Raw genomic sequence first — 16,192 nt, 5'->3', positions numbered from 1 at the left:
CAGGCCGCCGACGCGGAGATCCAGGCCCTCAGGACGTCAACCACCAGCCTCACTCTGGCCGACATCCACTTCCACGCAGCCGGCACAACCCTCCTGTGCGACGTCTCAGTCCCCTCGCCTAGGCCGGTCGTCCCATCCGCCTGGCGCAAACGAGTTTTCAACATCATCCACGGCCTCTCACATCCAGGGATGCGTGCGTCTCAGAAACTCATGTCCGCCAAGTTCGTCTGGCCTGGACTCCAGAAGGATGTGAGAGACTGGACCAACACATGCGTGGCGTGTCAGCGCGCTAAGGTCCAGCAGCACACCAAGGCGCCATTGGAGTGTTTCCCGGTGCCCGAGAGGCGTTTCGACCACGTCCACATCGATCTGGTAGGCCCCTTGCCGCCGTCGCACGGTTTCACACACCTGCTCACGATCGTCGACCGCACCACCAGATGGCCCGAGGCGGTTCCCCTCGCCTCCACCACCACGACCGACGTCGCGCGAGCATTCGTCTCGACATGCCGACCGACATATCCTCGGACAGAGGCCCCCAGTTCACCTCCCACTTGTGGAATGCCATCACCGCCGGCCTCGGCACCAAGTTGCACAGGACAACAGCCTACCACCCGCAGGCCAACGGGCTCTGCGAGCGCTTTCATCGTTCCTTGAAAGCCTCCCTCCGCGCCAGCCTGGCCGACACCAGCTGGATTGACAAACTACCCTGGGTCCTCCTGGGATTGCGCACCGCGCCCAAAGAGGACCTCTGCGCCTCCGCGGCCGAGATGGTCTACGGCCAACCGCTCAGAGTACCAGGCGACTTCCTCCCCGACAACAGAGCCGTGGTCGGCCGCCAGACAGCTTTCCCTGCACCAGGACGCGGCCCAGCAATTCCGTCCAGTGCCCACTTCGCAACACGGCCCGCAGCCGTCCTATGTGCCTCGAGACTTACGACATGCGGAGTTCGTCTTCGTGCACCGGGACGCGCACAGAGGCCTGCTGCAGGCACCATACACCGGCCCCGTCTCAGTATTGGAGACGGGGGACAAAGCTTTTCTTATCGGCGTCGGCGGGAAGCCAGACCTTATTTCAGTAGACCACCTCAAACCGGCGCACCGGGATCTCAGCTTCCCGTTTCGTCCGGCTCTCCCCCCACGGCGGGGCAGACCTCCCGCGTTGGCAGCGGCCCCACAAGAGGACCAAGACACACCAGAACCTTACTTCCTGGCCGCCGCCCCACCTTCGCCGGCAGCCCGTCCAGCCAGCCCACCGGCAGACCTCCCAGACAGCCCTCCTCACACGCCAGATGGCTACTACAGCCGCTACGGCCGTTTGGTCAAACCTCCGCAGAGACTGACTTTTACAGTTAACGAGGATTCTGGGGGGGCGTATGTGGCGTTGCCACATTGGGGAAACACTGTGTGTATGTAGATAAACCTGTATAATCCCCTTTTAACTGCTGTATTCCCCTCCCCCCGCAAGACAGTTGCAAGCTGAGAGGAATAAGGCATGTTCAGACTTGCCTGCTGCTGAGAGAAGGAAAACCAATCAGGTTCCAGCAGGTGACCAATCCGTGAGTCATCACAGGTTCGCGGGCTGTACGAATTCAGTACTGTATTGAGAGAGTTGGAGTAAAGACCTATTTCTTGTAGCTCGCTGTGTTGCCTAATTCTTTACGCGGGAGACTGTAGTCTCCCACAACAGCATAAATTCAATACTGTAGCAGCATTGTGCAATTACTCACCTTTCAAATTGCCAGGGTCTAATTTCAACACTTTTTCAGCATCATTAAGAGCGTTCTGCCAGTTCTGAAGCTTAATTTCTGCTTGAGCTCTGTTGTTAAACGCAGACACATTTGGCATCACTGATATACTCCTGGGTTGAGGGGATGGTAGGGAGGGGGAAAGAGGAATAAAACAACAACAGATGAGCATACACCTCCGAGAGAGGGCAAAAAAAACTCTTCTACTTTAGAATAATACAATGGAAGCATTACATTAGCTATAATTTGTTGTCAAAATAATGGTGAGGCGAATGGTATCTGCCGTTATTTCTGCGTAAATGCTGCAGCAACTTCAGGCGATTAAACACGGAAATCCAAAAGTTGCTGTACGCATTGCGCAGCTCCATCATTAGCTTTGCAAAAATGGCACTCGCTGTCTACCTCACCTTAGAAATGCATTGAATGGTGTGAAGTGAGCTGTAGATATGAATTAAACTCACCACAGAAAGTTAAGTTTTGAGTCCACTTGTGTATATAACTATGATTTGGACTTGGGTGTTGGGAGCACAATATCAAAATTTGATAATATAAAAGGAGGTGGTTTGAGAAGCCATGAGAGGACTATAAAATACTTCAGGAAGACATAGGCAGGTTATCAGAATGGACAAAAAGGTGGCAGATGAAATTTAATGCTATGAAATACAAGGTATTGTATTTTGGGAGAAAAAAGAGAGTACAAGTGTAAACTGTAATGTGAAGTCTTAAGGGTGAGAAGAAACAGAGCGATCTGGGTGCAAATAAATAATTATTTGAAACTGCAAATGCAGGTAGATAAAGCTGTTAAAAGACCATAGCATTTGTGCTTTTACAAATGGGGATATGGAGTATAAAAGCAAAGAGATAATGTTCAATTTTACATGACATGGGCTAGGCCACAGTTGGAGCACTCGGTGTAGTCTTGGACACCAATATTTTTAAGGACATTAAAGCCATAGACAACGTACAATGTAGGCTCACCAGGATGATACGAAACTATATTTATGACTAGAGAAGGGATACCGTGACCCTTTCCACTAGAGCAGAGACGGATAAGAGGAGATTTAATAGAGGTTTTAAATTTATGAACAGGGAAAGATTATTTCCTCTGGGTGGGAAGTTAGTAATAAAGGGTCATTAATTTAAAATTATCATTAAGAGAGTGAGGTAGTTAGGAGAAATAACAGAAAATGCTGGAAACACTCAGCAGGTCAGGCAGCATCCATGGAGAGAAACAGAGTTAACGGTTCAGGTCTGTGGCCCTTCTTTGAAGGTGACAAGATAAGTAGAGGCTTTTAAAAAAGTATATGGGCTCCTTGGCTTTATAAATAAAGGCACTACCCGTTTATTATTTAAATATGCCTATAGAAGACTTTTGAATTTCCTTTTATGTTAGCTGCCAATCTATTCTCAAGCTCTCTCTTTGCCCCTCTTATTTGCTTTTTCACTTCCCCTCTGAACTTTCTATATTCAGCCTGATTCTCACTTGTATTCTCAACCTGACGTGTCATACGCGCTCTTTTTCTGCTTCATCTTACTCTGTCTCTTTCGTCATCCAGGGAGCTCTGGCTTTAGTTGCCCTACCTTTCCCCCTCGTGGGATTGTACATCGACTATACCCGAACCATCTCCTCTTTAAAGGCAGCCCATTGTTCGATTACAGTTTTGCCTGCCAATCTTTGATGCCAATTTACCCGGGCCAGATCGGTTCTCAACCCACTGAAATTTGCCTTCCTCCAATAAAGTATTTTTACTCTAGATTGTTCCCTGTCCTTTTCCATAGCTAATCTAAATCTTATGATACTATGATCACTGTTCCCTAAATGTTCCCCTACTGACACTTGCTCCACTTGACCCACCTCATTCCCCAGAACCAGATCCAATAATGCCTCCTTCCTCGTTTAGCCGGAAACGTACTGATTAAGTTCTCCTGAACACACTTCAGAAAATCTTGCCCCTCTCTGTCTTTTACACTATTGCTATCCCAGTCTATATTAGGTAACTGAAATCCCCCATTATTACTATTCTATAGTTCTTGCCCCTCTCTGTAATTTCCCTGCAAATTTGCTCCTCTATATCCTTCCCACTAGTTGGTGGCCTATAGAATACACCTAGTAGTGTAATGGCACCTCTTATTATTTCTTAACTCTAACCAAACAGATTCTGTCCTTGACCCCTTCAGGACATCCTCCCTCTCCAGCACTGTAATTTTCTCCTTAAACAATACTGCCACCCCATCTTCCTTTCTTTCCTTCCCTATCTTTCCTGAACACCTTGGCCTAGAAATTCAGTATCGCCACGTTTGGGGCGTTATAGTCGAGCGGGCGCGAAATTTAGCGCCCGGCGCAAATTATCGCCACCTTCAGCTAAATTGAACTGCTTCGCCCCAAGAGGTGCTTGGAGCGCTAAAACAGGCGCTGCACGACTGTCCTAAGGCGCTAAGCCGGAGAAGCGAGGCGCTATCACCGAGGGCAGGCGCAGCGCAGGTGCAGTCAGTTAGCGATTGCAGGCAGACACGCTGGCGCCGGTCAGCTCTTCAAGGGGGAGGGTCGACCTTGGATTGCAGCCACACCCTGCACATTGGAGCCCTGATTCTTGGCCTGGACAGACCTGCTGCCACATTCTAACGCCTTGGACCATGGAGAGGACCAGGGAGCGAGCGCAGCGGTTCACTGAGGGGGCCCTGCAGGTTCTGGTTGGCGCAGTGGCGATCTATCCTGTTTCTGGACAGTGGCAGGAGGCCGCTGCTCACCGACTACCGCAAAGCTTGGAGGGAGGTGGCTCACAGAGTGACCTCCAGCAGCATGGTACCTAGGACCCCTGTGCAATGCAGGAAGTAGGTCAACGACCTCACTTGGGTTGTCAGGGTGAGTACCCTTTTCAGTATCCTCTTCATCCCTGCATGTACACCTCACTTTATGGCCAAAGGGTCCTGAAAGCCCCAATGCCCAGCCCTCATCCAACACCTATGGGCATTTCATGAAACTCACACGCACATTCACCACTTCACATACTGTAAGGGCTATTCGACCATGGGAGGCAGTGAAGCCAAGATCAGGGCTTCACACTGTAACTCAAAGCCCGTCCTTTCTCTTGCAGGGCAAGCTGGCCCATAATAGGAGGCAGCAGCAACGGACCGGGGGGAGGCCGGCCTCACCTTAAAGACCTCAGCGATCTGGAGCAGCGAGTCCAGCGCATTATGGCAGGCCGGATGATTGGCCCCGTCGCCACTGGAGATGCCGACCCCATTCTGGACAGCAATGGTAAGGTCATCACCTTTTGACCTCTCTCCTTCCACTTGTGCCTCACACCAGCATCCTTTGCCACTATCGAACCAATACAGTGCATTGCAGCACTCATGCCTCCCTCGCTGCCGCCCTGTCCTCACGCTAAAGCAACTCTTGTACCTCCCTGCTTTCAGATGGTGAATCGCCAGGTGAGGAGGCAGGCACTCAAGCTGCCACTAAGTGATTCTGAAGGCGATGAGGAAGAGGAAGCCGGACCGTCAGTGCCACCCTCAGCCGAGGCAGCCCATGGCCATAATGGGGACACGTCTTCCCTGGAGGGGAGCGGGGGGGGGGGGGGGACGGGTCTGAGGGTGAAGCTCCGGGGCCCAGCGGGCTGCAGCAACACGGGGGGGGGGGGGAGTAGGGAAGCTTGGCAGCCTTCTCCCCGGAGGGAGAGTCTGGCCTCCAGTCCTGCTACAGTGAGCGCAGAAGAGGTGCGGCTCCTCGCTGAAATGGGCGCCCAGGCGGAGCAGAGGCACACTGAGCTCATGGCTGCAGTGGCAAGGATGCCCGAATGCATTGAGTCACTGGCAAGGAGTGTCCAGGACTTCGGTGCAGCACAGGCGGCTTCCACGCAAGTGCTTAGTGGTGCAATGCAGTCAGTGGCTGGTCTGATGCAGACACAGATTGAGGCCACACGAGCACTGACAGCTGCCACCCTCGCTGCATCGGGCACGAATCGCCGGGGCCCTCGCCGCGCCGTAGGCCAGCAGTCTGTGCTTCAACAGATTGCTCTGCATGCTGCAGTGCTGCCCCGTGGGAGTGCCAGTGTGTCGTCCGACCAGGGAGTGCCTGTCCTCTGTCAGGATGGCAGCATTCCTGCTGCCAACACTGTCACTCCTCCACTGCAGCGGCCACCACCTGTAGGACAGACTGCTGCCGCTCATGCAGAGTTGGAGCAGTCAGCAGCCGGGCCCTCAAGGCCCAGGGCTGGTCCAGGCCGTCCCCCAAGGGCATCTGCCGACTCAGTTTCTGACACTCAGCAGCCTTCCCCCAGCCTTGCTGCAGCCACTGGGGTCCCATTGCGGAGGAGCTGCAGGGTGGGAAGGGGCCAATCTCGCAAGCAAAGCAGATCACCCTTGAAGGGCAAAAAGTAGGATGTGTGGCAAAATGCTGTTAAATGTTTTATTGAAGGCCGAGGATCGTGGTCATTTTTTGGTTACTGTTTTGTTCATTGTCTCCAGGTTGTGAGAGCCAGTTATGTGTCTGACTGCTTTTTTTGGGGTTTCTCTGTATTACTTTGTCATGCGGGAAGGGCACACAGTTTGTTAAATAAAGAATTGTCTTTATTCAGATTGTGGATGTTTGCTCTTTGAACTATTTGTTGCGTTGACCGGCTCAGGGTTTGCGGAGCCGTTCCATTCATGTTCTTTCAATGGCACAAGCCATTCCCTGAGAGGGGGCCTAGAACCGACTTGCAATAAGCCGCTGACGGACGGCCCTTGCACTTTGTGCCTCCCTCCCGTCTTGGTGCTCCTCCTCCTCCTCTGCTGGTGCTCCAATGTCTGCTGGCAGTGGCTGAGTCCTGAGGATTGCCAGGTTATGCAGCATGCAGCACACTACAACAAAATGGGAGACTCGCTCAGGCGAGTACTCAAGGGCTCCCCCGGAATGGTCCAGACAGCGGAACCGTTGCTTTAGCACGCCGATTGTGTGCTCAATGATGTTCCTGGTCGCTTAATGGCTGTCATTGTATCGTTCATCAGCAGGGGTGCTGGGCGCACGGAGCGGGGTCATCAGCCAGGTGCACAGAGGATAGCCCTTGTCCCCGAGAAGCCAGCCTCCTGGGTGAGCCGGGGCTTCGAAAAGGTCTGCCACAGAAGTCTGGTGCAGGATGAAGGTGTCGTGGCTGCTGCCTGGAAAGCGGGCATTGACAGCTAGTATCAGCTGTCTGTGGTCACACACCAACTGCACGTTCAACGAATGGAACCCCTTCCGGTTGCAGTAATCCTCGGCATTCTCGAGGCGCCCGCAAAGCCACATGCGTGCAGTCAATGGCGCCCTGGACCATGGGGAAGCCATCTATTCTTGCAAATCCCATTGCGCGCTCTCGCTGCTTGTCCAGGGTCATGGGGAAGGAAATGTACTGACGTCTCCTTTTGAAGAGGGCATTCGTGACTTGGCGGATGCAGCAATGCACCGCGAACTGGGAGACATTGGCAATGTCCCCAGTAGCGGATTGGAAGGAGCCGGTGGCATAGAATGTTGAGACCCACTGTCACCTTCACTGCCACCGACAGAGACGTCCTGCTCCTCAGCTGAGGCTGCAGATCTGGCTGAAGCAGGTGGCAGAGCTCAGTGACCACCTCCCTGCTGAAACGGGCAGCACGGTGGCATAGTGGTTAGCACTGTTGCCTCACAGCGCCAGGGACCCGGGTTCAAATCCGGCCTCGGGTGACTGTCTGTGTGGAGTTTGCACATTCTCCCCGTGTTTGCGTGGGTTTCCTCCGGGTGCTCCGGTTTCCTCCCACAGTCCAAAGATGTGCAGGTTAGGTGGATTGGCCATGATAAAAATTGGTGTTAGGGGGGATTAAATACGTGGGGTTACGGGGTTACGGGGATAGGGCTTGGGTGGGATGGCTGTCGGTGTAGGGACCGGGTGCTAGGGTTTGGATGATCAGCCATGATCTCGTTGAATGGCGGAGCAGGCTCGAAGGGCCGAATGGCCTACTCCTGCTCCTATCTTCGATGTTTCTATGAATCGAAGCCTCCGAATACACTGCTCCTCAGACATGTTGAGGTAGGAGAACTGCTGGCGGAATACCCTGGGAGGGTAAGGTCTCCTGTGCCGATGCCTGTTGGCCCTCCTCTGTCTGGCCATGATTGGCACTCTCTCTCGGCGTCTCTGAGCCCTCTCAATGCAATGGAGAAACCCAACGTTTCCACCCATTGCAGCCCCCATAATATGTGGCCACTCAAGGCTATGGCACTGAAAAATCAATCCAACTGCCAAGTTCTGGGCCGAAGCCAGAAGTACCTGTGCGAGCGCTGACTCAATGCAGAAAGCTCTCTCCCTTTGTCTCTCTGCAAATCTCTCTCTCTCTCACAGAAGGAGTGGTCCAAAAATGGCTACCACTAAGAAGCCAGGAAGAGCCCCTTTTAAATAGCACCCCCCCAGCCCCACAGTGACTGGGAACCGTTCCAGTCAACCAGTCGCTGGGAGCGCCAGGCGGAAAGGAGGGGGGCGCCACTGAATTTCCGGTTCGGGGCGCACCAAGGGCGTTGCACCATGAAATGACGTCAGGATCTGCGCGCTCAGCTGAGCGGGCGTTGCGGTTTTGCGACGCCACTAAATGTCCGCTCAATGTCGCGAGAGGCGCAGGTCTCGCCGCGCCCGGGCGCTAGCCGCTTCGCGCCCCACTTATCGCCCTCTTAAGGCGCTAACGGCTGGCGCTAACAACTGAATTTCTCCCCCCTTATATCCAGGAATATTTAAAACTCAATCCTGCCCTTTTTTGAGCCAGGTCTCCGTTATCGCCACGACATCATATTCCCATGTGGCTATTTGCGCCTGCAGCTCACCAACCTTATTTACCATGCTTTGTGCAATTACACATGCACTGTAAACCTATCTTAGACCTTCTTGTATTCTCTCTTAGTCTGACCTCACCTAATACTGTACTATTTCTTACTCTAGTGCTATCTGTCTCTCCCCATCCTTTGTGCACTTTGTTTCTCCTTTCTAATGCTACATCCTGGTGCCCATCCCCCTGCCAAATTAGTTTAAACCCCCCCCAACCACGAGGACAGTGGTTCCGGCTCTGTTGAGGTGCAACCCGTCCAGCCTGTACAGGTCCCACCTCCCCCAGAACTGGTCTCAATGTCCCAGGAATCTGAAGCCTTCCCTTCTGCACCATCTCTCCAGCCACGCATTCATCTGCTCTATCCTCCTATTTCTATACTCACTAGCTCGTGGCACAGGGAGTATTTCAGAGATTACTACCTTTGAGGTCCTGCTTGTTAATCTCTTTCCTAGCTCCATAAAATCTGCCTGCTGGACCTCATCCCTCTTTCTACCCATGTCGTTGGTACCGATATGGACCACGACCTCTGGCTGTTCACCTTCCCCCCTCAGACTGCTGAGTTACATTCTTGGCCCTGGTACCAGGGAGGCAACATACCATCCTGGAATCACATCTGCGGCTGCAGAAACACCTGTCTGTTCCCCTAATTATCGAATCCCCTACCACAATTGCCTTCCAGATCTTACTCCTCCCCCTACTTAACAGCTGAACCACCCATGGGGCCATGGACTTAGCTCTGGCTGTACTCCCCAGAGGAACCATCGCCCTCACCAGTACTGGTTGCAGAGCGAGATGCACTCAGGGGACTACTGCACTAGCTGCCTGGTCCTCCTCGTTTGTCTGATGGTCACCCATTCCCGCTCTGCCTGCACAGTCTTTCAAATATTTCAAAAATTAAGCATATGTGAAAGTACCTGGTGTAGTAAAGCAAAGCCTCCTTGTGGTCCCCAGCTCGGAAAGCTTCATTCCCCTTGTCCTTTTCTCGATCAGCTAAAAGTATCTTTTCTCGGTCAGTCATGCCTAAGGAAAAAAAAATTACACCCAAACCAGTTAAAGCATGAAGTTAGCTCTGGTGAAGTCTCCAGTAAATGACTGACAATGCTAACACACATTAAGAATAGGATTAACATCACATCCTTTAGTTATTTGTTACAAAATTTTTGTGTAATGCTTTTTATGACATTTATAATGCAAAATTCCTATGGCAATATTTGTAATGGAAGAATTGTCAACATTTGCCTGTCACAATGTAATGACAGGTTTACTGCCTCGAGGTGGTTCTGCTGCACCTTCCCCTCCCATCTTGCAGCTACAAATCCTTGTGTAAAGTCTCAGCTTCCCACTCTTAATTCCTGCTTCTGAACTGCCTCCCTATATCTCTTTGAAGATGAGGAGCAAAGATAAGTGACAAGATTTTTAACTATATAGACTAGCACGAAAGTACATGATTTTCCATGGTTCAAGCATAATTACCTGTTGTGTTAATTTCCTTCCCTATTCCAGAAATGACATCATTGAAGATAGTTTTGGATTTAATTTCTTGCTGGCCTTCATCAATTTTGGCACATTCTTTTTCCACATCAAATCTGAGATCAAAATTTAGAACAACGTAAATTGCCTCTTAAATTTAACTTCGGCATAATCTTATTAGCCCTTCAGAAAACAGAATAGTATACATGTACCAGTTCAAATACTGTTCAAGTATGAATCAAAAGCACTCACAGGTCCTAGATCAGTTACTCACAATAATATTTTTTGGCCCATCATGTTACTTTGCCTCATTTCAAAATACATGATAGTATAAGAACACAAGAAATAAGAGCAGGAGTAGGCCATACGGCCCCTCGAGCCTGCTCCGCCATTCAATAAGATCATGGCTGATCATCGACCTCAACTCCACATTCCCGCCCGATCTCCATATCCCTCGATTCCCCTGAAGTCCAAAAATCTATCTATCTCAGCTTTGAATATACTCAGTGACTCAGCATCCACAGCCCTCTGGGGCAGAGAATTCCAAAGATTCACAACCCTCAGTGAAGAAATTCCTCCTCATCTCAGTTTTAAATGGCCTACCCCTTATCCTGAGAATATGCCCCTAGTTCTAGACACTCCAGCCAGGGGAACAACCTCTCAGCATCTACCCTGTCAATCCCCTTCAGAATCTTGTAGGTTTCAATGAGATCACCTCTCATTCTTCTAAACTCCAGAGAGTACAGGCCCATTCTACACAATCTCTCATCATAGGACAGCCCTCTCATCCCAGGAATCAATCTAGTGAACCTTCATTGCACCGCCTCCAAGGCAAGTATATCCTTCCTTAGATAAGGAGACCAAAACTGTGCACAGTACTCCAGGTGTGGTCTCACCAAGGCCCTGTACAATTGTAGCAAGACTTCCTTACTCTTATACTCCAACCCCCTTGCAATAAAGGCCAACATGCCATTTGCTTTCCTTATTGCTTGCTGTGTACCTGCATGCTAGCTTTCTGTGTTTCTTGCACGAGAACTCCCAAATCTCTCTGAACACCAACATTTGAAAGTTTCTCACCATTTAAAAAATATTCTGTTTTTCTATTCTTCCTACCAAAGTGAATAACCTCACACTTCCCTACATTATACTCCATCTGCCACCTTACTGCTCACTCACTTAGTCTATCTATATCTCTTTGCAGACTCTTCTCCTCACAGCTTACTGTTCCCACCTATCATCAGCAAACTTGGATACATTGCACTCGGTCCCTTCATCTAGGTCATTAATATAGATTATAAATAGCTGAGGCCCCAGCACTGATCCTTGTGGCACCCCACTAGTTACAGCCTGCCAACCCGATTATCCCTAATCTCTGTCTTCTGTCCATTAACCAATCCTCTACCCATGCTACTATATTACCCCCAACCCCATGAGCCCTTATCTTGTGTAATAACCTTTTATGTGGCACCTTATCGAATGCCTTTTGGAAATCCAAATATACTACATCCACTGGTTCCCCTTTATCTACCCTGCTAGTTACATCCTCAAAAAACTCTAATAATATGATGGTAAGAAAATTATTTACGACTGGTGAACAGTTTCAGTTATTGTCATTGTAGTGTATGTAACCGTTCCACCTTTAAGAGAACCGTTCCACCTTTAAGAGAACTATTTTAAGAGTTGCACTACTTTATCTTGGCTGCTGTATACTGTAATACCGGTGGTGACCACACCAGTATATAAGTGCTGTGTAATGATTTATTGGGCAGTTCCGCCCTGACCTTCGACTAGTAAAGACCTGTTAATTTTTACTCTTGTGGTCTGTGTATTAATTCTCAATATAACACACAGACTTAACAGTCATCACACAAATAAATGTCCCTGATGTAACAATTTTTTTTAATCAGTTCCTCAGAATATGCTCAGTGATATTAGCTACCAATGTCAATCATTTTTATGCCCAATTATTAAACAAATGCTCTTAAAAACATACTTATCCCATGCTTTGTAATCTCTGGGGATAGCTCTTTTCTTTTCTCTTGATTTTTTTTCACCAAGGCCATTCTGTGAAATAAACAATACAACTGTCAAATATGGAAACAAAAACATGTGTTTCACTGAAGTCCAGCTACATCATATCCCATGTGCTAACTGAAGGCAATGACTAATACTGGAATATGTGCACTCTCTAGCATGGAACATGGGGAGGGCACAGGATTGTTTTCTTCTTCTCCCTAGCCCAGGGACACTGAGGCCAACTGCAGTACCTCAGCCCTAGCGGAGATCAACTGAGGGCACTGACTAGGGACTGAACCTGGAACATTCCTGATCTTTACGCCTCTATACCATGTTGTATGGTGGATTTGCTCACTTGAGTCACAAGAAGCTTCACAAATATTTTCAGTGAAACACTGGAAAATTTCAATTTCTAAACTGTTTATGCTTGATGCCATTTTTCTACTGTTTGCCACCTGTCATCTACATAGGTTATGTGGTTCAATTACTGGAATTAAGCCTGACAAATTCACTTATTTCAAGTGAGTTCTGACTGGCTATCTTATTGTGCTGGATATAAAATTTCTCCCCACCACCCACCCGAAAAACCAGATGAAAAACTCCACACACAGCCTCTCCATCCACAACCTGGACGGGTCCAACAACAACATCCATCAATTTAAGGTCTACTTCTTATGTTGTTTATATCTGGAATATATTTCTGATTTAGGTTTTCTTTCCAAATAGTACGAACAAAGCATAAATTTATTTTGAACTTCTATTTCATCAAATATTTAACCAACTAAAATTCTGATTGAATCAAACCACAGTGAATTTCAATTGAACCATATCAATTGGAAATACTATAAACAGAGTGGACTCCGGCAATAGATGAAGCTATTTTTTTTTATTAGACAAGTGCCTGATCTCCACATTTGATTGCACTAGAGAGATCAGAATCTTCATGTATGAATAATGAGTAGGAGAAACCAGACAGAAGCGTGATGATTACAAAGTGGCTTTTACATTAGCTGCAACAAAAAAAATTATCCCAGAGAACAGCCTTTTTGAGGAGAAAATGGAGCTGAAGAAGGTGCAGAAGAAAGAACGTAAATTTATAAAAATTTCCCCTATTACCTGGTGGGAATAAATTGAAGTGTTAACATCACGGACAGGTGCACAGTTTTCTGGATTGAAACATCCAGCTGCTGTTTTTCTGCATTTTTCTTCATTTTCCTTTTGTTTCATTTCATCTGTCCAACTCTAGCCAAAACAAAATGAGAAAAGAAAACAATAGTGGATCTTGCTTGCATCAATCTACAGGGAGAAATATTAGAATAAAACATGTGTCTTATAAAATTGTAACTGTAAAATTCCTAAAGATGAAATGTGATTGAACACTTCAGTTTTAACACTTTAGTACTTCATTCAGTTATTTATTCACATTACACACGTTACCTGAAAACACCAACTTACTAAGTAAAACTGTAACTTATCACACTAGACAATTTTATGTTCAAATATGTAGCATTAGCACTTTTTGATATTCTGACTTAAGGTGTGTGGTAAACCACTGTCGCTCACTGTGTTCACTATTGTTGTTGTTGTCGTTCACTCTTGTTTCACCGTTATGCCTGACTATGCCTCAGCTGACTCCGCCCTTGGCTACCTGGTATAAGGACGGCCGCATGGCAGCTCTCTGGCATTCGGTTGTCCACTAGAGGCATAGTCCTGATCTGTTTGAAGTGCAATTCAGTAGTTAATAAAAGCCTGTCGTTCTGAACTCTGCTCAGCCTTTTATTAGAATTGATAGCGCATCAATTTTATTAACTACTGACAAAAAAAAGATAATAACGATGCTGCAGATACTTAAGATCAAGTGCCTGGAACTCGACCCGCAAGAACCGGACTCGACTGCTAAGTTCTCGCACTGGCTGAACTGTTTTGAGTCCTTTCTGGCTGCATCTGGCGAGACCGTCGCCAAGCTCAGGGTGCTGAATTCTAAAGTAAACCACCGAGCTTTTGCCCTTATCCGGGACGCTACGAGCTACCAGGGGGCTATCGACATTTTGAAGGAGCAATATGCACGCCCGGTCAACTATGTTTACGCAAGACATCTCCTGGGGTCTCGCAAACAACAGCCTGGGGAACCCACAGAAGCATACATACGGGCGCTGAAGGAACTCGGCCGAGCCTGCGAATGCAAGCAAGTATCAGCCACGGAACATACGGAGGAGCTCATCCGGGACGCCCTCGTTGCGGGCCTCAGGTCCACTCACACACAGCAGCGACTGCTGGAAAGTAGCGAGCTCGACCTGAAGGCGGCGATTTCACTCACCCTTTCGTTGGACGTAGCCCATCGGAACATGGAGGCCTACTCCCCGGACCGCGCGGCCGCCTCGTGGATGTCGCAGCCGCCGCCATCTTGGGACGCAGCGCCGCCCCGGCCCCAACTGCTGCAGCGATGTCCCGCCCGAGCCAGAAAAGTTATTTCTGTGGCCAAACCAAACACCCCAGGGCGCGCTGCCCGGCGAAAAACGCGGTCTGCTCTGCCTGCGGTAAGAAGGGACACTACGCTGGCGTCTGCAGAAGTCAGAAGACCCCTACCTCCAGCAGCGCCGCGTGCGATTCGTGGGAGCGGCCATCTTGCCTTCCTCCAGCCTCGTGGGGATCGGGATCGTCATGGGCGCCGCCATTTTGTCCTTCTTCTCCGACGCCGCCATTTTGTCCGCCATTTTGCCAACGGGCCCCCGACTCACCCACCGCCTCACCGGGGTTCTACAGCGACGCTCCCGACTCCACAGCGGCCTCCATTACGCTGGATCAATCCAGACCCCATCAGCTAGCCAGGTCCACGATGGACATCCAGGTAAATGGCCGCGCCACAACTTGCCTTTTTGATTCCGGGAGCACGGAGAGCTTCATACACCCCGATACGGTACGGCATTATTCCCTCCCGGTCCGGCCAACGCGCCATCGGATCGCCATGGCCTCAAAATCTCACTCAGCAGACGTTGGCGGCTACTGCGTAGTGACCCTCTCGGTGAAGGGCTCCGTTTATAAAAATGTAAAGCTATTCGTCCTGCCACATCTCTGCGCTGCCGTTCTGCTGGGGTTGGACTTTCATTGTCACTTTAAGGGTGTCACCTTGACATACGGTGGACCTCTTCCCCCGCTCACTGTCTGTAACCAGCAGTTTTTAAAATTGCCCGCCGCGCCCCACCTGTAGTCTCTCCACCCTCAAAATCACCCCCCCCCCGCTGTTCGCTAACCTCACCCGCGACTGCAAGCCTATCGCCACAAAGAGCAGGCGATACAGCACCGGGGACAGATCCTTCATAAGATCTGAGGTGACGCGGCTCCTGAAAGAGGGGATTATTGAGGATAGTACCAGCCCCTGGTGAGCTCAGGTGGTAGTCGTTAAGACCGGCAACAAGCAGCGCCTGGTCATCGACTACAGCCAGACTATCAACAAGTACACCCAGTTGGACGCATACCCTCTCCCCCGCATAGCCGACATGGTTAATAAGATAGCGCAATATCGCGTTTTCTCGACCATTGACCTCAAGGCAGCATACCACCAAATCCCTATCCGCCCTGAGGACCGCCAGTACACAGCTTTCGAGGCAAACGGCCGTCTTTTTCACTTCCTCAGGGTTCCTTTTGGCGTCACCAACGGTGTCTCCGTCTTCCAGAGGGAGATGGACCGGATGGTCGATGAGAATGCGTTACAGGCCACGTTTCCCTACCTGGACAACGTGACCATCTGCGGCCATGACCTGCAGGACCATGACGCCAATCTTGATAAGTTCCTTCGCACGGCCCAACTCCTAAACCTCACGTACAACAAGGAAAAGTGCATATTCCGCACAGCCCGCCTCGCTATCCTTGGTTGCGTGGTGGAACACGGAGTCATCGGTCCTGACCCTGACCGGATGCGCCCATTGATGGAACTTCCCCTGCCCCACTGTCTCAAGGCCCTCAAAAGGTGCCTGGGCTTCTTTTCCTATTATGCCCAGTGGGTCCCTCATTATGCGGACAAAGCCCGTCCACTTATCAAGTCCACTTCCTTCCCCCTGACGGCGGAGGCCCGCTCAGCCTTTCACCGTATGAAAGATGACATTGCCAAGGCCACCATGCACTCGGTAGACGAGTCCATCCCCTTCCAGGTGGAGA

General features: G+C 49.8%; 1 protein-coding gene across 5 annotated transcripts in view; it reads right to left on the bottom strand.

Moving 5' to 3' along the window:
- Positions 1–16,192, bottom strand: part of LOC147115157 (sperm-associated antigen 1-like) — a 169,773-nt gene that overhangs the window by 120,653 nt on the left and 32,928 nt on the right. For all 5 annotated transcript variants that reach the window (XM_085993451.1, XM_085993453.1, XM_085993452.1 and 2 more), the window contains 5 exons: positions 13,154–13,279; positions 12,015–12,085; positions 10,025–10,137; positions 9,466–9,571; positions 1,727–1,857 (listed from right to left, as the gene is read on the bottom strand). In XM_085993451.1, the coding sequence (XP_085849577.1) occupies positions 1,727–1,857; positions 9,466–9,571; positions 10,025–10,137; positions 12,015–12,085; positions 13,154–13,279 (547 nt within the window). The remainder of the gene's footprint in view (positions 1–1,726; positions 1,858–9,465; positions 9,572–10,024; positions 10,138–12,014; positions 12,086–13,153; positions 13,280–16,192) is intronic.

This window comes from Somniosus microcephalus, chromosome 7 (assembly GCF_052327205.1).
Source record: "Somniosus microcephalus isolate GS21.2 chromosome 7, FLI_Smic_1.0, whole genome shotgun sequence".
In the NCBI taxonomy this organism is placed as follows: domain Eukaryota; kingdom Metazoa; phylum Chordata; class Chondrichthyes; order Squaliformes; family Somniosidae; genus Somniosus; species Somniosus microcephalus.
Note: the sequence above shows the minus strand (reverse complement) of the source record. Positions and strands in the feature narration are given on the sequence as shown.